Source organism: Canis lupus, chromosome X (genome assembly GCF_003254725.2).
Source record: "Canis lupus dingo isolate Sandy chromosome X, ASM325472v2, whole genome shotgun sequence".
In the NCBI taxonomy this organism is placed as follows: domain Eukaryota; kingdom Metazoa; phylum Chordata; class Mammalia; order Carnivora; family Canidae; genus Canis; species Canis lupus.
In genome coordinates this window covers 81,568,659-81,591,279 of record NC_064281.1, presented here as the reverse complement: position 1 = coordinate 81,591,279, position 22,621 = coordinate 81,568,659, and the positions used below count along the sequence as shown (strand labels likewise).

The 22,621-nt window shown below is 51.9% G+C and overlaps 1 protein-coding gene across 10 annotated transcripts in view; it reads left to right on the top strand.

Moving 5' to 3' along the window:
* TSC22D3 (TSC22 domain family member 3) overlaps window positions 1–20,499 on the top strand; it is a 62,798-nt gene extending 42,299 nt beyond the window's left edge. For 7 of the 10 annotated variants that reach the window (XM_025431493.2, XM_025431496.3, XM_035712001.2 and 4 more), the window contains 2 exons: window positions 17,759–17,810; window positions 18,967–20,499. In XM_025431493.2, the coding sequence (XP_025287278.1) occupies window positions 17,759–17,810; window positions 18,967–19,197 (283 nt within the window). In that variant the 3' untranslated portion in view covers window positions 19,198–20,499. Of the gene's footprint in view, window positions 1–11,687; window positions 11,852–16,475; window positions 17,016–17,220; window positions 17,357–17,758; window positions 17,811–18,966 lie in introns of those variants that run through there. The other 3 variants (XM_025431498.3, XM_025431497.3, XM_025431499.3) reach the window with 3 other exon arrangements.
* Window positions 20,500–22,621: the final 2,122 nt, after the last annotated feature.

The window sequence follows — 22,621 nt, the reverse complement described above, 5'->3', positions numbered from 1 at the left end:
TAGCTCTGTCAAGGTGGGTAGGTCATGGAGTGATTGACGCCCATTTGACAGATGAAGAAATTAAAACTCTGAGAGATGAAATGACTTGCCCAGGGTCACACAGACCATTTTAATGGGATTGATGGAATCAGAACTTTGGTCTCCCAACTCCCCAAGGAAAGCAAATGCCAGAATCAGCCTAATGAGCATTCAGAGCAGAGTGTGGAGGTAAGCACCTCCATAGTGTTATCTTGGGAATTCTGGGAAGGGCCCCCCACCCCATAGATACAAGTGAGCCTCACTCGGCTCACTTGTACCTGAAGTGTCACTCTTAAGAGATTCATTCTTTTGGATTGAAACTGTGGCCCCTGTTACAATGTGATGGGTGCTGGAGGAAAGGGTGGGGCCATGGGAGAAAATCTTAGCACCTCTGAATAATGCCCAAGATTGCTCCTAGGAGAAGGCACTAGCCACAGAGTGGGGGAGAGGACACAGGGGGGATGTTAGGAGTGGAGAGGAGGCTGTGCAGGCAAACCTCCCCCTTTTGTGTAAGAAGGGGAGGAGTTGCATCAGAGTGTAAATGAGGGCAACACTGAGAAGGGGGGCAGGTCTGCCCAGAAGTGGGCCTCTGAGAGCTCTGATGGGTGACTGTACCAGAGTCCTTGGAGGGCGGCTGGGGGGGAGGGGGATTCCACATGGCTCTGTAGGGAAGACAGCGGGGCCGCCTGGACAAGGAAGTAGGATAGCCTAAGAAGCTGGAATTGTGGAGGGGTGGGTGGGGGTGGGGGAACTATTCAGGGAGCTGGCCTAAAGCCAGGGGCAGTCCCAAGGGGGTGAGCTGAGGCTTGAGAGCTCCAGGCCCCGTTCCAGCTCCTGACCTTGAGTCACCATGCAACTCGGCACTTTTCCTACCTCAGTCCAGACACCCATCAGGTCTCTGTTATCTCGGCTTCCTGTTTTACAGAAAACTGTGTAAAAGTGACTCTCCTGACTCCTCCTGACCCACCGTGCCCTTCCTACAGCCCTTACCACCCTCCCATCCAGCATCCTGCAGGCCTCCTGGGCCTCCTGGAAGCTCTTGCCTGCTACTTAGGGTCCTGAAGGCTGCTCCTGCACCCCACGGTCCTCAGCACAAGGGCCTGAAGGCTTCACCCAGCCCTTGGCCTGGGCCTCTCCACTCAGAGGCATGGCTGCATCTGATAAAGTCAAGGCTGAGAGATGATTAGAACCAGCAGCAACCTCAGAAGTCACTTTTGCCATTCAGTCATTTAGTTCGTTCATTCATTCTATTATTCCATTTGTTGAGCGTTGCTATGTGCCAGACACTGCTCTAGACCTGTGGCGTATGGCTTCATGAAGCCCCCAGTCTAAAGAGGGGTATCATTCACCAAGTAAGCACCCAAGTCAATATAAATTTGCAGCCCTGATCCTGTCTTTTTACATACAGGGGAAACTGAGGCCCAGAATGGTTACAGGACTTTTCCAGGGTTGTTCTGGTAGTCAGGGACAAAACAGGACCAGAACCCAGGTCTCCTGATTACTATTGCAGTGCTCTTTCCACCATGTTCTAGAAATAATACAGCATCAGTATAAGGACATGGTATTTATCCTTCTCTGTAGAGCCAGGCTTACCTACAGTCAGAGTAGCCTGTGGCCTACTTGGCAAGATTTGAAGATCCCTGAAAAACAATATCCCCCCCTCCCATGGTCATCCTCCCCCCACAGTTCTTTCCCTTTCCACCCCAAGAAGCCCCACCCATGCCTAAAATACCACTGACTGAAATCTATGGGTTAAAGCCCCTGTGGTAGGCCTGAGGAGAACCTATGAGCCATTACCTATCATTGACACAAATACAAATGATTTGTCCTTTAGGATTGGCTCCCAAACCAGGTATGTTGCATTTGGTGGAGGGAGACTGAGTCTCCCTTAAAGTGGACACTTCTAGGGAGGACGGGGCATCCCAGATGGTAGTAAGGGGGGCCCACGAAACTCCCAGCAGCAGGAGGACACAGGTCACCTGAGGGGACAGGCAGGAGGAAGGTACCTGAAAAAGGAAGCAGGAAGGTTCTGGAGGCAGACACCTGCTTCACAGTTTGGCCCCGGGGGCCAGCCCTGTGCCTACAGCATGATCCATGACATTTTGTTTTAAAATACATGTTTACATTTGGTCTTTCCTTATACTAGATTATACTAAGTCTTTTGTCCCTTCTGCAGCCTGGCGTCTGAGTGGTTTGTACGTGCAGTTCCTGAGGGGCCTTCCCTGAGTCTGGTCAAGCAGTTGCCCTTAAATGGCCCTCCAGTCCCTGAGTTGATCTGTCTCATCCTGACCTGCCGGGGGCCTCCCCTCTCTTGGGACTGCAATGGGAATCAACCAGCCTGCACCCTAGGGCTCCCCACCCAGACCCTGCTGAGGTTTCCAGTTCTTCTGCAGCTGTGATGGAGGAGGTTTCAGTGGGAAGAAACATCTGTGCCTAGAAGGTAGCCTCCACTGGAAATCTCAAAACAAAGCAAAATGCCTAGCTGGAGCCGACCCAGAGCTTTGGAATCAGGGGTTCACGTTTGGCCTCTGCCACTTACTAGCTGGGTGATCCAAGGCAAGTCACTTAACCTCTCTGGGCCTCTGTTTTCTCATCCACAGAATGGACCTAATGACAATATGATACCCACCCCCTCCTGTCAACTACCTCAACTGTTGACAAGGTTCCAAAGGCTAATGTATATAAGGCTCTTCGCACAGTGCCTGCTGAGCTATCAGTACTCAAGAGCTGCTGCTGTTCTTACTCAGACCAGATGTGGCTTTGAGATCTCCCTGTGATAGGTCAAGACCTAACAGCTGTCCTTCGCGGCCCCCTTGTTGAAGCGAGGCTTTTATAAGACAGGTTTGCGTAAAGTGAGGCCCACCTGTAGGGCATTCTCCCCGTGCTGGTGATTCATGGGTGGGATGCATTCCACCCACCTAATTTAAGCCATTCTACATTTTCTTCTCCCTGACACGGACGTGTTTACAGGAGGACAGTCCCATTCAAAACAAGATGAAAATACACTGCTGGCCCGGAGCCCCAGGCTAACTGGTTTCAGGTCCTCTCCCAGCTGTCAGCACCTCACAACAGGGCCGTGGGGTGGGGTGGGGGCTGCCTGGCCCTATTCCCCTGTCTCCCTCCCTCCACCCAACCTGGCTCCACCTGGTGTGAGGCAGTTGGCCATCACCTGGTTAAGCCAGAGCGGGGCTTCAGGGCTGAGGTTCTGCCAGCATTTTTACAAAAGCAGGAAGGAGGGGTGTCAAGGGGCGAGGGCCACCGGCCACCCTGGCGAGCTCTGGTGTGAGGATTGTGCCTGCTGCCAGGGTGGCCCAGTGCAAAGTCAGAGAGGAGGACTGCCAATGGAGAGTGGCAGGAAATGGCCAAAGAAAACTCCCCCAGCAACCTGCCTTTCTGCCTGGCACTCCCCTCCCCCCCACCAGCCAGACTCATTCCTTTGGGTTAATAAAGGAGGCTCTGGGTATAAAGAAGTGACTTCATGGGGAGGGGGAACCCAGCGACCCCTTATCAGCCACAGAGCCTACCTGAGAGTCCCCTTCTCACCCATGCCGCTTATAAGCAAGTAAGTAGAGGAGGGTATATGCAGGGAGGATGCCCGAAGAACAAGCAAATGAGATCCCCTGGACAGGGAATGCTGAAGGTTAGTGTTGCAAAGTAAGGCTCTGGTATATCCCTGCTCCTCACAGCTTCTTCAGAGCCCATTCCCGAGAAGAGCAGGAGGAGATGATCTCCTTTGTCATAAACTCCCCTGCTCTTTGAGCTGCCTGCTCAGGCACTTTGGTCACATTGAGAGCGAGCCCAGGAATATGTGGGTATATCTGCCTGTACCCCTGAGAGCCCAAAGCCCCATTTAGCCAGGAGCTGTTGTGAGGCTCCTTCGAAGGCAGCACTCCACCCGTCTATACTTAGCCAGCCCCAGGGCAGTTCCCCCAGGAGCCCCCTACTATTCAGACCGCACTAGGCAGGCCACGGTGTTCCTTCCCAGAGAAGAACTGAACAGTGCCCCTCCCAAGAAAGTCTTTTCATTTTAACAGGGATCCTCAACACTTCAAACCCATGGTGACATTAACAGTGAGAATTTCCTTTATCTTGGCCAGTATTGGTTATTTTTGGTCAGGACGGGGTTGTTGTTGTTTTTGCCTGACCCTCCCCCACCTCCCCCCACACACACACAGCATTCCAGTTATATGGCTGTCACTCGCTCAGAATCAGGCCTGCTAGCCCCAAATCCCTCTTTGATGTTGCTGCCAGCCGAGACTTGGCTGCCCTGGTCCCGGGCTTCATCACCCTCCACTGCTCCCTGTGGGTGCCCTGTTCCCAACTGACCCAGCCCCTCCAGCTAAAGATGGAAACTGACCAAAGTCCCAGCATTAGTAGAAAACCATGAGCGGGTGCATACGCACAAGCACATGCACACGCACACACACGCACACACACACACACACACGGGTGAATTATACCTTTTATTGAAGAGGTCGGGCCTTGGTTCCAGGTTGTTAGTGGCTACTTAATTAAATTGTACTTGGGTTAGGTTTCCCAAGTATGTTTGATTTTCACTAGTCTTTCATGTTTTTTAACTGCAGAATTGCTCTCAGACAGTGATTGTCTCCAAATCACAGTGTTAACAGAAGGCAAATTCATGAATTTGCCTATATAGTTCTTCCCTACAGAGGCTATTAGCAAAGTTCTAACACTTGTCCAAACCTTTTAGTTATTCATTAAGCATGTATTTACCATCTTGAGACTGTGTGCCAGGCACAGGTCCAGACTCTGGGGGCACAATGGTGAATAGGATAAACCCCTATGCCTGCAGAACTTGTATTCTCAGTCTAGGAAGCCAGTCCATGCTCGCTGAAGATCTTGTGTGTTGCCCACTTCCAGTCATGGTCTTATCTGGCTGTGCCTTTAGTCCTGCTTGAAAGACTTGAGGTCCTGCCGATTACTGACTGCTTGTGCCACCCAAGAGGCCCTTGAGGCCAAAATGTTATGTAAGTTCAAGTCCTGTGTACTGGGACAGATTGCTAAAGAACTTCAAGAGACTGAATTTACTTTTTTAAAGATTTTGTTCATTTATTTGACACACAGAGAGAGAGCAAGCACACAAGCAGAAGAGAGAGGGGGGCTTTGACATGGATGGAACTGGAGGCTATTATGCTGAGTGAAATAAGTCAAACGGAGGACAAACATTACATGGTCTCATTCATTTGGGGAATATAAAAAATCATGAAAGGGAATAAAGAGGAAAGGAGAGAAAATGAGTGAAAATATCAGTAAGGGTGATGAAACATGAGAGACACCTAACTCTGGGAAAAGAAAAAGGGGTAGTGGAAAGGGAGGTGGGTGGGGGGTTGGGGTGACTGGGTGATGGGCATGAGGGAGGCACTTGGCAGGATGAGCACTGGGTGTTATGCTATATGTTGGCAAATTGAACTCCAATGAAAAAAATAAAGCCATTTAAGTATTAGAGATATATATAAAAAAAAGAAGAGAGAGGGAGAAACAGACTTCGCACTGAGCAGGGAGCCCAATACGTGGCTCGATCCCAGGACTCCGGTATCATGACCTGAGCCACAGGCAGATGCTTAACTGACAGAGCCACTCAGACACCCCTCAAGAGACTGAATTTAAATGTTGATTCCACTTTGATACCAGTCCCTCATGTTACCCCCGCCCCCAAGCAGTACTGGTGACTTGTGACACAATGGAAACAAAACTTGGAACCTGGACAAAAAGTTAGAAATGCCAGACTTTGAAATAGCATTGATAGGGCTGCTCACCCAGTGAGCCGTTGTGTCAGCAGTGTTTGGGGACCAGGACCCTTACTCATCGTGGAGCAGTGTTTGGGGACCGGGACCCTTACTCATCATGGTCACACCCTTGTTACTTTCCAAAGAACATGGCTATGCCACCTACAGGATGTCCACCAAGTCTGGAACCATAGGCAAATATTGTCCATGTTGTTGTAAAGACATCGTCAGTCTGCAAAAAAAGAATACAATGATATTATCTCTGTTTCCAGACTTTGGGGTGTCTGTACACATATCCACCTTGTGTGGTGTATATGTCAGGGAGAGAAGCATCATTCCCATGTCATGAATAAGCAGATGGCAGCACAGGGGGTTTAGAGCCTTCTAAGCAGTCCACCAGCTGTCTAGTGGCCAAGGTGGAGAAAGAACTCTGACCTCCTGATGTACTTTCTTCCTGTTTGACCAAGTTCATGTAGAATGGGTGCTAAAGCCAAGTTTCTCAGGGAGCACCTCCCCTGGCATAGGCACTAGGGCAGTCCCTCTCGATTCTTACCATTATTCTCTAAGAGCTCAGGAACCAGCTCAGTGGGCCAAGTCCATTATTGCAGTAGCCTGCTGGAGAAAAATCACCCAGTGACAGGACCAATGCCTCTGGATTATCTCCCAACTGTGCTCTGGCCCCAGTGCCCCAAGATAACCAGGGACTATCTTTGAAACTCCTTTCTTCTCAACTGCTGAGCTAGGAACTGTCTATACTTGGCCATTCCTCAGTTTCCATATTTACTTTAGCTCTTCTGCGGATCTGTCAACAAACTCCATGGTATTATTAGTTTTAGCAAATAACAGGATGTCAGAACTGTTGACCAGGATTTGTTACTTTGCTATTGGAGCTGTATCCTGGGACATAGGGGCCAGTGTTCCTCTTATTTTCTAAGGTGTCTGAGCTTTGGCAGGAAACCTTTTCCGGGCAGGCCCACCACACTCTGCCCATGCTACAGGCCCTGGAAGGCTACTCCACCCACAAAGACCTGGGCCCTTTGTCCTTGCTCAGTGGTACAGAGATGTCCAAAGGTAGATTCCCCCCCAAAAAAATCAATACAAATGTTTTTGAATTTTCCAGTTTGGTGCTTTACCCTTAGACTTCTGCTATGGCCTTCTGTACTTGGTAAGATGGTGTTGGGACTTAACACTCATGTTGTAGAGAAGGGTGGGGGAGAAGGGTGGTATTTTAAGCTGGCACTAAGAATTTCCAGGCTTTGGCCCCAAAATATCTTTCTCTTCTAACCCCACCCCCCTGCACTGCCTGTCTCAAGGAGCGAGAGGGGAGGTTAAAAGGGTCACTGTTGCTGACAGGCAACCAGGAAGTCCAAGCCTTGGGGGAAGCATAGCCTTTGTTTATTTAAGCCCCAAACCTAGCAGGCAGTGTAAATTAAACATAAAAATAAAATAAAATACCAAAACACAGGCCGGATGCATGCCACAGAGAGCATCGAATTCCCCTTCAGCCCTCCCTTGGGAGAGAGGAGTTGGCTGAGCAGTGGGGGCAAACCTTCTTGCTAGGGAGGAGCTCACAAGCCATGGGAGGGGTGAGGATGGTAGGGGCAGGGGAGCTGAGGTTTGGATCAGGGTGGGGATAAGCATGTTTGCAGAAATCCTGGTGACTCTTTGTAGTCAGCCCCAGCAGGCTTCTGGGCAGGGTGGGGGTGGTGGGGAATTAGTCACACCCCTCCAGCCAATCTCAGAATGGACCCATGTTTGACCTGGTGGTGATAGCCACAAGGCGAGCAAGAGCTGGCTTTTGTGGAAGGGAGGCAGGGCTGGGTTAATTGACCAAACTGCGCTATTAGAAAAAAATCAGCCCTTCCCTGTTCTCTCCCTCCCCCCAGGGTTCTTCTCCTTCTTCATTCTGGGATGCCCACCTTCTGTCCTCAAACTCCCAGGCCAAGAGTTCCCGCCACTGACAGCTGTGAAGTGTCTTAGAAGCAATCTGTTCCTTCTAACAGGCAAAATGTGGCAGAGGTTGATTTATAAATAAGAGCAGGTTTGGGTTATCCTTCTAATAGCATCTCTCATTCATGTTCTGATCAAGTGTTCAGGAGTGAAAGGGAAAGAGAGCGAAAGGCAAACAGACATTAGACCTGGAATGTGCTGAACTCTATCATTGTGTATCATCCAAAGTAGATCTTGGTGACCCTGACACTCTGGGGGCTCTTTGGGTAGACCTTGTTTTGGCCGTCCCCTTTAGGCCAGCGGTTCTCAAAAGCAGTTCTGTGGAGTAGAGACAGAAGAGTTGCATCCGACCCATCGGAAAACACCCTTCCCAAGCCACACACTATTCCACTGGATCTTCTAGGGCTAGAGTCCAGCCATAAGTTCCGTCTAGGAGATCCTGATGTTAAGAACCCCATGAGGACCCATCCGTTTCCCTCTGCAGCCCACCAGCAAGGTGTACCTGCTGTGTGTCTGGTCGCTTTCCAGTGCTGATCTGCCACTGACCACTCTGTTGAAAGTAATAGGAAAATTGAGTTCATACTTGAGTACTCGTCACTGATAATAGCAGACCATGGCCCTTTCCCAGGGCTTTTGGCAGGAAGAATAAACATTCCTAGTTCCTTGAATTATAAAGCGGTCCTGGAATGATCATTAGAATCCAAGGTTCTGATTCGGATGGTGACGTTTGTAGACACTACAGTAGTCTGGTCGGGCAAAGGACTGAGAGGACTTTTGCTCAGTGCCCTTCAAATCAGACTTCTCAGGTAGCCGGTCACATGTGGCATCTGTGCCAGGGCTGGCTCTAGTTAGAACTGTCCTCATGAGGAGCCTGGGAGAGCCATTTCTTAGGCATTCATATGATTGATTGTGTACACGTAATGCTTGGGGTTTGTTTGTTTTTTAAAGATTTCAATTATTTTTTCATGAGATACGAGAGAGAGAGAGAGGCAGAGGGAGAAGCAGGCTCTCCACAGAGCAGGGAGCCCGCCTCAGGACTCAATGCCAGAACCCTGGGCTGATGACCTGAGCCGAAGGCAGATGCTTAACCAACTGAGCCACCCAGGCACCCCACGTAGCACTTGTTTTTTGTTTCTCCTTTATTTTAATGTGTGATTGACATCTTTGAAACCTGTGGACCTAGCGGCACCAGGGATTCCTGTTCCTGGTGTACAGGGTGAGGCTTCAGCTGGCTCCCCCCGTACCCCCTCTAAGCTTCCCCTAAGACCCCGTCACCTAGGATGTCTGCACAGCACGTGGTCAGCTCTGGATGTTGGAGAGAGCCAGGGCTATGTCTTTTGATACTCTGGCTTGGTCTAGAGTGTCCTCCTGCTTTGCCATATTGCCGTGTCCTATTGCTTTACTGCTTCTTTTGCATCAGGAGGAAGCTGGCAACAGCAAGAGACACACAGAGACAGGGAGGCAGAGGGGGAGGATCTGCATGATGCCCTTCTCCTGCCTATATCTGTGAACTGGACTTGGTGAAAAGCTGAGAGAATGTTTACATAAATGTGTGTGTGTGTGCTTCTGTGCTTCTTTTTCCCTCCTGGTGAGGTGTGTGTTCCTTGTCAGCAATTCTCAAACCAGGCCAGGAGGCTTTCCTTAACTCTCCCAACACTCCTTTGAGTTCCCTGGCACTGTTCCCATGGCTGAGGTTGGGGGGACGGGTGGCCTGCCCAGGAAGGAGCTTGCCTCATTTCTCTTCTTCTTTCCGTTTGGCCAGTATCGTGTCCCCTGCCCTTCCCAGCACTGCCTCACTCCAGGGAGGCTGCCTTCCTTCCATCCAGGAAGCTCTGGGGTGAGGGTAGGTGGCCAGAGAGTAGGAAGCCCTTTTCAGAGCCCCTTTTCACCATCCAGAGTCCTACCACAGAGGATCAGGGAGCTACCTCAAGTGAGCCCTTGGTGAATAGCTCTGCTGTGAGGTAAGCGATGGCCTGAGTCATACAATGCAAGAGCCCTGGGAGGCTCCTCATGCTTCCCCATCATGGCCCAGGTGCCCAGGCGCCTAAAGAGGCTGGCAGTATTACCATCATTTTGTTCCCCAGGAAACCTGCACCACTACAAAGGTCACCCATTCTATATAGCAGGACCCACGATGGAGCCAGGTGCTCCACCTTGGCTTCTTCATGGGCCTCTTGTCTGCTGGCTCCACATCCCCAATAGGATCCTCCTCATTCTCATCTTCCAAAAGCATTGCCAATAGCCCTAAGTCCTCCACATACCACTCAAAGTAACCTTGACAACTAACAGAAAAAAAATGGGTTGGAATTTCAGGGTTGCTTCACAGAGCAGCAGGGATGGAGAGAGCCCCTGCCAGTGTCTCCTTGGCTCACACAGGCTGGTGGAGGGCTGGTGCCAACAGGAAGAGTAGCCATGTTCTTGCTGCTTTCTTTCCCTGCCCCTGGAGTGGGCTGTGACCAGGGGTAGAGTGAGGAGTCTGCCTGCCTAAAGATGGCGCAGGTCTGGGAGGGTGAAGTGGAGCAGAGGTGAAGACCAAGAGGAGCCAACCGAAGAAGGAAGACCAAGAAATTGGCAGGTAGAGGTGACCCACCCCCCCACCCTTGACACTGTCCATCTCAGAAGGAAGGGACGGTTAGACCAGAGAGAGCAGATCTATGCTTTGTTTCCAAGCAAAGTTTACAAACCCCTCGGTTTACAAACCCTGGGGGTTAAGGAAGAGAATCAGAGTGAGAGGCCCTGGCACTGTTGGCCACCATGTCGGGGAGCCTTTGGTCCCACATAGAAACTCCGAGCCTTGTGGCTGCTGTGTTCTCCCCAAAGGCTAGGGTGAGGAGAAGAAGAGCACAGCCAATTCTGAGGAATGAAGTGATGCCCAGGCATGGCAGTGGTGTGGCCCTCCTGAACCCCAAGCTACCCTTCAACCCACCCTCAAGCCCTAGGCTTTCCCCTGCTTCCCGAAGCAAACATTTCACTGAGATTGAACCAAGTAGGAGCCTCCTGATTGTACCACAGGCCCAGGATATTCTGGAAGGAAGCACGATTTTTAACTTGTACTACCAGTTGGTTGGTAGGTTTGTTTGAATTTCCCCAAAATGGGCCTTGCACTTTGAATGGGCATTCAATCAATTTTGAACTGAATCAAGTGGAACCGACTTAAACTGAATGATTAGGGTGATGTGGAGAGGGAAGAGGAGGAGGAGAAGGAGGTGATGCCATTCACCAAGGTTAATTTTGTAGTCTGTTCTTCAGGAATATCTATTTCTGTCTCAGGGCTGGGTCATGGGAAGGGTGGAAAAAAAGAGGGCTTGGAAAAAGTATGGAGGTAGATTTTCCCAGCTGCGAGGCATAAAGTGAAGGGAGACAGGCATAAATATTGACACAAGGTTCATGAGATTTAAGATCCACCGAGCCAAACAGCATTCCTGGATCGTGCTGCCAACGCTTCCAGTCTTGCAGAGGCACCAGGACAAACCTCCTCCCCCCGCCCATGAGTAGCCATCAAAGTTGGGGTGACAAAGATGGTTCCAACAAGGGCCCTTTTTGTACCTCTCTGAATGAGGGGGAGTGGGCGGGCTGCCCTGTCAGAATGGGGTTTGGTTCTGCCTGTCATCCATCGTGTCACTCGGAGATTGTCTGTGAAGCTCACATGGGACCCTGTCCGCGAGGGAGCTGAAAGGCACGATTCATGGCTCCTGTCGTCATTTGGTGTCAGGATTTGGCCCAAATTGGTTGTCAGAGCTGCTTCTCCAAGACAGTGTCCATCTTCACTGGGGCTCTCCTCGGGGTCCCTCCCACACTGGCCTTCTGCGTCTGTGTCTACATCCTCCTCTCCTGTTTCCTGCCGCCCAGAGTCAGGGTTCTGGGCCTTGGCCATGCAGGGCAGTTCACATGACCCACAGAGGACAAGGCGCTTTCTCTGTCACTGTCTTTCTTTCTTGCTTCCCTCCTTCTGGACTTTGGGGATTTTCCATGAAGCCAAAGTAACCATGTAAGTGGCAGTGGCCTTCCTGTCTCTAGTCCTCCACGCTGGAGGGGAATCAGAGGGGAAGAGAGAAGATAAGACAGACGCAAGGACAAATTTAAACGATGGCATTTCAGCCTCCTTATTCCCCCAGCCTCTTCAGAAAAAGGGACACGTAAGTAATTAGAAGGAGACAGAGCTTCAGCCGGAAGGGGGCTTGGGGTGGAGGAGTCAGTGGGGAGGGCTGTTTTTCAGCCATCCCATTAACTGTGCTAACGTTCCAGTGCTCAATATCCTTTTTGATTTCCTTTTCCAGCTCCTAGCCCTGTGTTTGCTTTGTGGCTTGTCCCGTACCTCTCCCATCGCGTCTTTTTCCGCTTCTCCTGACACAAGGCCTTGTGTTTTGCTGGCAGCATTGCTGAATCTTTGGGTGGAACACTGCCTGTAGAAAATAAGGAAGACTTGCCTATAAAGAGTTTCCTCTGGGCTGCATGGTACACAATGCTTCAAGTGTGACAAAAGGGGAAGTGAGATGTTCCCCCTCGCCACCACCCCCAAACCTACCGCACCCACCCCTCAGCAGCAGCATGCCCAGATCCGGCCCATGGCTTCTGCAGCCCAGACTACCCAGTCTCTGTCCCCCTGCCCCGTGGGAGCCCCAAGGAGGAAGCACTCTTGTCCTAAAGAGTCTGGCTTTTGAAATGGAACAGACCTGTGAGAATGCTGAGACATTTCTCCCAGCTTAAACAGGTCAACTTCCAGGGCCTCCTGAAATGGAGAGGGTTGGCCCTGTCCTCATGATACCACTCTCCGTCTAAAAGGTCCACCGTGAGAGTGAGGGAGGGGCAGCTGCGTCTGTCTAACTGCGGAATCCAGTAGCCTGAGGGCTAGACCTGAAAGCCAGCAAAGGATCTGGCTCATTGGCTGGGCGCTGTTGCTGGGCCGGCTCTGGGTCCAGCCCAGTGTTGTCGGGTGCAGGATGGAAGAAAGGGAATTTAGACACATTCACACAAGGCTGCTGGGCTGTGGATTCCCTGGCGCACTGTTTCCTGCCTGGGTCCCACCTCCGCAGGACATAAGGATGCAGAGAGCCCTGTGGATCAGCAGTTTGCTCAGAAAAGTTAGGTCAGATCATAGATATCTTGTACAGCATAAACTTGGACTGGCTGCAAGGTTTTGCGCAGATATTCTGGGCAGAGGAATTTTCTAGAGTGCCTGGGGTTAAGCAGAAAATCTTTTGGATTCCTCCTCCTTCTTCCCCTCTCCCCCTCCTCTTTGCCCTTGTTCAAAAAATCCCTCTACAAGGACATTTATATGCATTGTCTTGCCTTAGCGAGCTCTGGGATCTGGGGATCCAGCCATCGTTTCGTTTGCTAGTGGTGGAGCCTAAGGCCTCAAGGTGGCTGGCCACTTCTCACTTGGCTATCAGCTGGCAAACTAGAAGTGTAGACAGCATGAGAGATGGACTGAGTGTGGGCTGAACCTGGGACATCCTTTTAAAGTTGTTTTTTAGGGATCCCTGGGTGGTACAGAGGTTTGGCACCTGCCTTTGGCCCAGGGCACAATCCTGGAGACCCGGGATCGAATCCCACATCGGGCTCCCGGTGCATGGAGCCTGCCCTCCCCTCTGCCTATGTCTCTGCCTCTCTCTCTTTCTCTCTCTGTGACTATCATAAATAAATTTAAAAAAATTAAAGTTGTTTTTTAAAACCAAATCCCTGATAGGAGATTGTTTTCTTGTGGTTGGCTTCATTCTCCTAAAAGCTGAGCACAGCAGGAATATGGCATGGGCGGGGGGGGGGGCAGTTAATTAAGGATGCCAGTTAGTGGGGCCCTAGGAACTGAAAGTTTGCCAGGACTACGATTATTATTCTCAGAATGCTTCCCTTATTTGGGGTATCGTATACCACAGGACGAAATATTTCCATTGTGGGAACCCCCAGTTAGATCAGTATCTCCTATTTCCTAGACGGAGTGAGCTTTCTTTGAGGACTGTGTGGCTGCCTTTTGAAATCATGCGGGCCCGGCCAGCACTCCCATAAGGTTCACTTGGACTCTTTGGATATGCTTCTGGTCCCTGATGCTGCTCTTCCCTTCCACAAGGGTCAGAAAAGCCGAGTGTGCTGACAGTCGGCCTCTGGACCACTTGTCCTGCCACTCAGCCTTTCTTCCTCCTCACTGCTTTCCTTGGCACCTCCCACCCAGCCCCCCACCGCATAGATTTATTTACTCCACACCCACTCCCTACCCCACTAAGTGTGGTAGGAACAGACTTGGTCTCGAGGTCAGGGAGACCTGGGTTGGAGTCCCAGATCCATAATTTCTTAGCTATGGTGCCTTGGACAAGGTAGCCTCTCAGACCCTTGGTTTCTTCATCTGTAAAATGATGGTGACAGTGCCACCACCACAGGCCTTGTGGTGCATCTGGCCCAAATGTCTGGCCCATAGCTGATGCTCACTTAGTGGTAGCCATGATTGTCAGTGAGTCTCAAGCTAAGCTTTTTTTTTTTTTTTTTCAAGATTTCATTTAGTTGAGAGAGGCAAGGAAGGGGAGGAGCAGAGGGGGAGTGAGAGAAACTTCAGCAGACTCTGTACTGAGTGCAGAGCCCAGATGAGCCCGTGGGGCTCAACCTGGGGCTTGATGTGGGGCTCAATCTCGCAACCCTGAGATCAGGACCTGAGCTGAAACTGAGAGTCGGACGCTTCACCGATGAAGTGACCCAGGTGCCCCATAAAACTCAGCTTATTTTTAATTGAAGTATCATTAACTTAAAATTCAAACACAGCCTTGCTAGCAGACACAACTTCTTTTCCTTTCCCTTCCTGAACTACCTTGATTTCTCTGCCTCTGAGTCCATATAAGGGAGTTACCCTGGAGAAGGAGCTATGTTTCCTTCAGTCCTGTTGCTCGCCTCCTTAGTGGTGTTTTTATCTCTGCCAATCCAGTTTATTTCTCCCTCTCTTTTTCTTGTCATAGTCTCCCTTGGAAGTTTGGGGATGGGTAGCAATAGTTAGTTTGTGAGAACCATTTACAAGCCAGGGAGAGGTCTGAGGCTCTTCCTGGGGCCAAAGAAGCTCTATGTGGCACAGAGGGCAGATTAATATATCAGGGAATTCCAGTAGTAGTGAGGCTTCTGATTTAAGAAAGCTTTTTTTCCCCTCCCTCAGCTAATGTTCTTAATGACCTATAAACAGAGTCTGTACTCTGTTCTGCTTACCACACACAGCTCCGTGCAAACACTTTGTGGGGAGGGCTTGTGACCTAAAGGTAACATAATATCTTGAGATTGGGATGGTTTCCCGCCTCACCTAGGGTGAAGAAAAACACCATCTTGGGCTCCTGGGGTGGGTTTGCTCAGATACTTCTATTGTCAGCCCTTTTCAGGTAGGATGGCCTTTGTACATTTGTTACCACCTATGGGACCCAGTAGGAGCCCTGTGTCACAGCAGCCAATGTTGGCTATTCGGTGGTGTAACTGCACTGGCGGTCTGGTGAAAAGCAAGGCCTTAAGACTGGGCTTAACTGGGGCCTTGGCCAGGGTGTCAGTGCCAGGCACCTGGTTAGAAGAAATATCCTGAGGCAAATAATAATTACCTCCTTTGCTGATAAGAGGCCCTAGTACTTTTCCAGTAGCCTGATTACATTAGGGTATTTCTTTGGACCACAGCCTGAGTCACAAACTGATCCATGGGCACTGGCCCTAGCTTCATCCAGACTATTGTATATGTGGTGGAACCCAATGTTCCCCTTCTGGTCCTGAGTTGGTGTAAATAATACTAGCAGTTGCATCATCACCTGTGCCTTCAGGTTCGGTGGCCCCCTCTGGCTGCAATTCTGCCTCTGTCCACCAGGTGGCCTCACTTAGGAGAGAGTAGGAGCAAAGCACCTCCAGCCTCTGCTGCCGCCTTTTATTTTTTAAGCTTGAAGCTGAAAAGAAGAAAAGTGTATTTTGATGGAAACATATGTAGCTTTTAGTTGGAAACATTATCCTTGTAACTGGGAATCTGTTCGTTCCCAAAGTAGCCTCTTCGCCCTACCTATGGCTGGCCCCATCACAAGTGTTTCCCTAGGATGGTTTGTAAATAGCCTTGGTTTGCAGTTTTGTTGTCATTTGCTGTTTATAGGAAAGTAACAAGATCTTGTTTTTAAAAACACAGATGTGAAATCCCGGATAATGTTGCATGTATTTTCTCTGCAGAGTAAGGTGTGGAGACCAAAGGAAAGGGGCTGGCATCTTGTGGTTCCTCCAGTGCTCATCCCCCTGCTGCCTCCCCCACCTCCGCCCACCTCCTCTGTCACTCACTTGGCTCCCAGCTTCCCCCTTGTACGTGTTCCCCCACTCATCTGAGTTCTCGGGAAATTCTCTTCTCCCTCCATGCGCACTGGCACTCACAGAGTAGAGTAGTCCAACCCTGTGCTCAGGTACCGAGCATGTCACAGATCTGTGCATGTGTCAGCACCCATCCAGAGGAGGAGGTCAGTGGGTAGGTGCTGGGGTTGGGGGCAGACCAGCGGGCCAGCTGGCTGGGTGATAGGACATGCAAGTGGCAAAGTATGTGTGCAGAAGAGAGTTTGAGAGGGCAGGCGGCAGGAAGGAGGTGAGCCTCCTGATGATCAGAGTGGGTACAGGGCATGTGGTATGTAATGGCGTTGCAAAGCCATGGGGGTATGCTGGCTGACACCTGGAGAAGAGCTTTGAAAACCAGCGCCCCCCTTTACTGAATGCTGTCTGCTCTGGTTAGGGCATTCGTACTTCTCTAAGAATCCGCTCCAGTTCGGTTTTTACCAATCTCCGGAACCCTCTTTGGAGATGCCAGTTGGCACAAGAAAGTGCTGAACTGTTTACAGCCCTAGCCTAAGGTTCAGGGAGGGGATGTGGTTTAACTGGACCACAAAGCCTGGTATAGGACTCATTTGCATGGCCCCTGACGCCATGTGACGCAGCCGGCTCCTCCTATATAAAGAAGCAGGAGCCGAAATATCTCCGAGTCTGGGTTGGACTGGCGGCTGTGGAGTTTGTGACACACAAGGTGACACCCCTCGAGTCACTTCCCTTCAACTCTGAAGCGCCTGCCTGGCTTCGGGTCCAATCGGCAGCCTTCGCCCCCCTCCTAGCCCCCCGGGCAGGACTTGCGGAGCCCAGACCCGTGCAGCGCGCCAGCAGCCCGCAGCCACCCAGCCCGCCCAGCCCCGCCAGAGCTCCGGCCTCCCAAGCCATGAACGCGGAAATGTATCAGACCCCCATGGAGGTGGCGGTCTATCAGCTGCACAATTTCAACATCTCTTTCTTCTCTTCCCTGCTTGGAGGGGATGTGGTGTCCGTTAAGCTGGATAACAGGTAACCGCGGGCCGCAGCTCCTGAGCCCAGGCGCCGGCGGGGACTGGGCTGAGAGCGGGATCTCCGAGTGAGCCGCGCGCTGCCGTCCCCGTTCCCCTGCGGTGCAGCATCCTGGGAAGGGGCGGGGGTAGGGGACGCAGGGAGGAGGGTCACCGCCGTCGGAGCGTCCCTGTGGCCGCTGCGCCGTGAGAAGGAGCTGCTGCAGCCCGAGGCAGAGGGGCGGCGGGGCGGGCTGGGCTGGGCAGGCCTGGGCAGGGGGCTGGCCACGCGCTGTGCGCTGCCGGGGAGCAGGCCGGAAGCTTCCGAGCCAGGAAGGAATTCCTAGCTAGCTTCGGAGCCCGGTAGGTGCCCCCCGCCCACCGCGCGCGCCCCAGGGGTGGGGGAGCCTTTTGGGCCAGCGCGAGGTTGAGCTGCCGGCGGGGGACTCCGTGGGCCTCGGGCCCCTATTGTTTGCCCGTGGCCCGGGCCCGGCTGAGCAGGCCACACTCGCCTGCGCGCCCCGGGCCCCGCGCGCTGCTTCACGCGGAGCTCTGTCTGGGCTGCTGCGGCAGGAGCCAGCCCGGTTGGGGAGGTGCAGGCGGCTTGCTGCAGAGGCCCCAGGGAACAAAGTGCCTGGGACTCCGGGCCAGGGAGGCGGGAGAGGAGGAAGAACCAGGGCAGAGGGAGGACTTTGGCCACAACCGCCAGGTGCTCAGAGTGGAACTGAGTGGGTAACGCGGTGGCTTTGCTTTTTGTCTTGGCAGTGCCTCTGGAGCCAGCGTGGTGGCCATAGACAACAAGATCGAGCAGGCCATGGTGAGTGGCATCACTGCATCATTCCCCATCCCCAGACTGAGCTGCTGCTTATGTAACTTGGGGCAGGAATAAGGAGGTGGGTGTAAAGGCCTTTTGCCAAGAGCCTGAGGAAGCTGCCGGCCTGCTTCTTATCCCCTTGGAGGCCCTAGGTAGCCTCCCATCAGAGTGGCACCTTATAGGGCATTTGCAATCTGCCCTTCCTGACTCCCTCCTTTCCTCCACCCTCTCTTTGCAACAGCCTCTGGCTCCCTCCTTGGGCAGTGTGCAGGGCAGGGAGCTCAGACACTTGAATTTGTCTGCATCCCTCATTTGGCAGGGGCCAGAGCTCATTGGATGCAACCGCACTGCAGTACCTCTGCAGAGTCTGGGCTAGGGTCAGGAGTTGAGAGGAAACAGGAAGCAAAGCACCCTACCCCTTCTCCCTCTCCTTTACCAGGTAGAAGTCATACTCCACTGAGCAGCCAAAATAGCTGCTGGGGGTTGGGGCATCCAGCAGTTAGCCACCACTTATTTATGCCTTGGTGCCCAGTGACCCAGCTCCCTGCCTCCAGTGCAGTACTCAGATTCAAGAGAGGATACAGCAGTCCTGGCACCTTCTCCTAGGGCCGGTGTCCTCTTGGGCCAGGTGGCACTGCTGGTGCAACTCAGTGTGCCAGGGCATGTGGAGAGGAGGAGACCCCCAAAATGACCAGTTTCGTTCTCTTGGGGGAAGATGTATACAGGAGATAAATCAAATGGAGTGCCCTGCAGGTCCCTCTTGCAAGGTGGGCCAGCAGCAGGACCTTGTGTGGCATTGGGGACAGAGCCGAACACCAGCAACCAGCAGAGGTCTCGCCCAGAGGCTCCTAAGTGGCCAGCTTTGAAAGTCACTAGAAACTCACAGAAGAATCCTCTGCAGCTAGGAGGGCTCCCAACTCAGGCATGGCCCCCAACTCGAGCATGGCCCAGTCGTATAGTGCTCCCAAGTGAAGCTGAAGCACTGTGGAGGGGGGTGCGTAGGGGGATAGGGCCTCGGGGCCAGTGTGCTGAGGGAAGACCCCGGGGGGGGGGTGGTGGCACAAGGCACAGCGCAGGCACCCTGATGGCAGGTGCTTCAGAGGGCCAACAACGGCTCCTGGACAGCTTGTGATTCCTGCCCCACCCCCCTTCATGGCAGGATCTGGTGAAGAATCATCTGATGTATGCAGTCAGAGAGGAAGTAGAGATCCTGAAGGAGCAGATCCGAGAGCTGGTGGAGAAGAACTCCCAGCTGGAGCGTGAGAACACCCTCTTGAAGACCCTGGCCAGCCCAGAGCAGCTGGAGAAGTTCCAGTCCCGTCTGAGCCCTGAGGAGCCAGTGCCTGAAAGCCCACGAGCACCTGAGGCCCCTGATGGTTCTGCGGTGTAAGTGGCTCTGTCCTCAGGGTGGGCAGAGCCACTAAACTTGTTCTACCTAGTTCTTTCCAGTTTGTTTTTGGTTCCCCAAGCATCATCTCACGTGGAGAACTTTACACCTAGCATAGCTGGTGCCAAGAGATGTCCTAAGGACATGGCCACCTGGGTCCACTCCAGTGACAGACCCCTGACAAAGAGCAGGTCTCTGGAGGCTGAGTTGCATGGGGGCCTCATCACCTCCCCCACCAGCCAGTGAGCCTCTAATGCCACGCTCCCAGGGCCTGGGCAACTTAGCTGCAACTGGCAAAGGAGAAAGTAGCATGAGGTGTGATGCCAGTTTACTCCAGAAAGCATAAGGGGTCTGTTTTTTCATTTCCATGGACATCTTCAGCAGCTTCACCTGACGACTGTTCCTTCGGAAGAAGCCACTTGTGTTTTTAGGCAGAGGCAACCTCTCTCTCCTCCCCTGCCTGGCCAAGGCGGGGCCACGGAAAGGAGAGATTGAGCCAAGTCAGCCTTCTGTTGGTTAATATGGTCTAATGCATGGCTTTGTGCACAGCCCAGTGTGGGATTACAGCTTTGGGATGACCGCTTACAAAGTTCTGTTTGGTTAGCATTGGCATAGATTTTCTATATAGCCACACGTGCGTATATATACCCATAGGGCTAGATCTATATCTTAGTGTAGCGATGTATACATAGACACATACACCTCTGTGTTGAAGGGCCTAACGGGTTTTGGGAGTATCAACTGGTCCCTTATCTCTTAAGGTGAATTCTTTGAACGCTGTTCATTTACCAAGTTGATCCAGTGTGTCCTTTCTGTTAAGTAAGACTAAAGAGTAAAGGCGGGGAGGGGGCCAGCCTCCAAATGCAGCCACGGATGTCTTGCTGCTGCAGCCCTTGCCCCATCTGTCCCCTGCAGACAGGTGAGGTCCTCTTTCGAATGCCAAAACCCACTATTCACTGGTGCTGACGACATAGAATGGGGTTGAGAGAAGATCAGCGGGGACTTCACATTGTCATTCAAAACCTTGTGTTTTTTTATGTTTGTGGAAAACCTTCAAGTGAATGGAATGATTGCCTTGCTGGTGTCCCTTTGTGGACCAGGGGTGGGAAGAGGGGATAACTTTGACCCTGATGGTGCCTGGGTGATGTGCTCAGGGAAGCTTGTCTCTGGGGGTTCTGTGGCAGTGAACACTTTCCACTCTCTGACACTTTATCCTGATTTATGTCTCCAGGATTTGGATTTTGATTTTTCAAACGTAGCTTGAAATTTCAATAAACTTTGCTCTTTTTGTTTTCTAAAAATAAACCTGGCATCTGAGTATAAATTGGGTAAGTGGTGGGAGCCCCTCGCATTGCTGGGGGCGCTGTTTCCTGGGCTCACTGAACCTGTGTGAGCACCTCCTAAGTAACAGGCCAGCACTATATCCGTCTGTGATCCTGCATAACTTGTCAAAATACCCTCATTATATGGGTGAAGAGGCTGGGGCGTGGCCAGTGTAAGTGACTTGCCCAAAGTCACACAGCTTTTATGGCAGATTGGGACCCAACCCCACGTCTCCCTCTGTCTTGCTCCTGCTCTCGTAAGATAGCTTCGCAGCAAGTGGCCAGGTGACAAGTAACACATAGGTTCAACTTTATGGGCTGATGTGGGAGGAAGGATACCCCAAGGAGACCCAGAAGGAAAGGGGAGGGTATCCATGTGAAGGAACCAAATAAGTATGAGTGGGCTTCTTCCCCCTTCTGAAAACATCAGAATCCTTTTGCGCATCCTCCTTAATACCAATCTACACGAGACCCTTGACTTTGGCAAAGGACCTAAGAGGACCCTTATGAGAAAAGGACACAGAATGTATGTGGTGCCCACACCGAATCACCCTCACCCAAGGGAAGATGCTCTGGATCCCTGATGTTGTACTTGTCACTGCTGAAAGTTGGCTCACAAAACCCATCCGCTATGTGGGCCTGGCCGGGTCTAAGGATCCTGACTCTACTTCCTTCCCCTGGCTCTCCTTAGGGGCTGTTCTCACCCATCACCCTGGCCCTGGCCCCAAGTCTCTGGCATCTAGAGTCCTGCCATTTTTCTTGATTCGGTCCTCTCCTCTACCACACCCTCACCTGCAGCCACCACAGATCCTAAGCTGTTCAGTGAGCCCTGCCGCATTCCCAGGAGGATGATCCGATTCAATCTCAGCTTCCTCTGGCACCTACGCCTATCCCTTTGCCCCTTGAAATTCAGCAGAACTCCCTGATTTTTCTGAGCCACAAACCTCAAGGACCCAAGAGATCTCAGCTCCCCTCCTTTGTGCCAATTGCTGCCCAAATACATTGAAAAAGCTGAGCCTTCATCATGGTAGAGGTCAGATGTGATGGCCTGGTTCCTTTCCAATTGCCAGGACTCTTTCTGCGGAATGTGACCAACCCCGGCTTGCTGGCCTCTCAAGTCCCAATTTCCCCCACCTTCTAACCTCTCTACTCCCGATGTCAAGGTCCTTGTCTACACTGGCTGCGTGCACACATTTCCCAGCTGCCCAAGGCCCATGCAGTCGCCTGGGACCCAAACACCAAACACAGCTCTCCCCACTTCCCGAGCCCCTCCCCGTTTCAAAGAAGTGCTGAGGGACTTTCTGACTCTTCAGTTCATCCGGAGACTTCCCACACTTTGCAGCCAAACAAGAACCCACAGTTGAAAAAAAAAAAAAAAAACCACAAACAAACAAAAAACCACCATAAAAAACAAAAAACAAACCCAGAAGATGGCTCAGCAAATGCTTGGCTCTCTCTGGTCGTCCAGCTCTTCCCTACAAGAAAGGGGAAAAAACTGGCCCAGTGGTCCCATAGTGGGAAAGAAAACAACCCTGTTTCCTAGGCAACCCCGACTAAACAGAGACAAACACTACAGCTTCTGAGGCCACAGCAGTTGCTGGACTAGATAAGAGGAACTTGCTGGCTGTTTAGTCACATCCAGGAGCAGCTCTTTGTTGTTCCTCAGAAAACCAAGTAGGGGTGTGGGGTGGAGAAGCAAAAGAACACAGGGCTTATAAGCCTTCCGGGGCTTGGGGTTCTGGGATTGGCTGGTCCAGCTGGACCCAGAACAAGGGAAAGAACCAGAGGAACAGCAGCGCCAAGGCTCTCCTGCCTGGGCGTGCCTCTTCCTCCAGGAACACTCCTACCTCTTATGTCACCCGAGCCCCACTGCAGCCCTCCCCACACGTCCCTCAGAATCACAAGCACACAGCTATGTGCCTCTGCTCGTGAATGCGGTACATTCTATTTCTTGACCTTAGAAAAAGGAGTGGTTATGGTTTACCTCAATCTGACGAGACAGGGAAACTGAGAGCCAGAGCATTTAGGGCTCTTCCTATGGTTCCCACGTACCCCACAAGGCAGTGGTTCTGGGCCTTGGTGACAGCAAGGGACCCTTCTGAAAT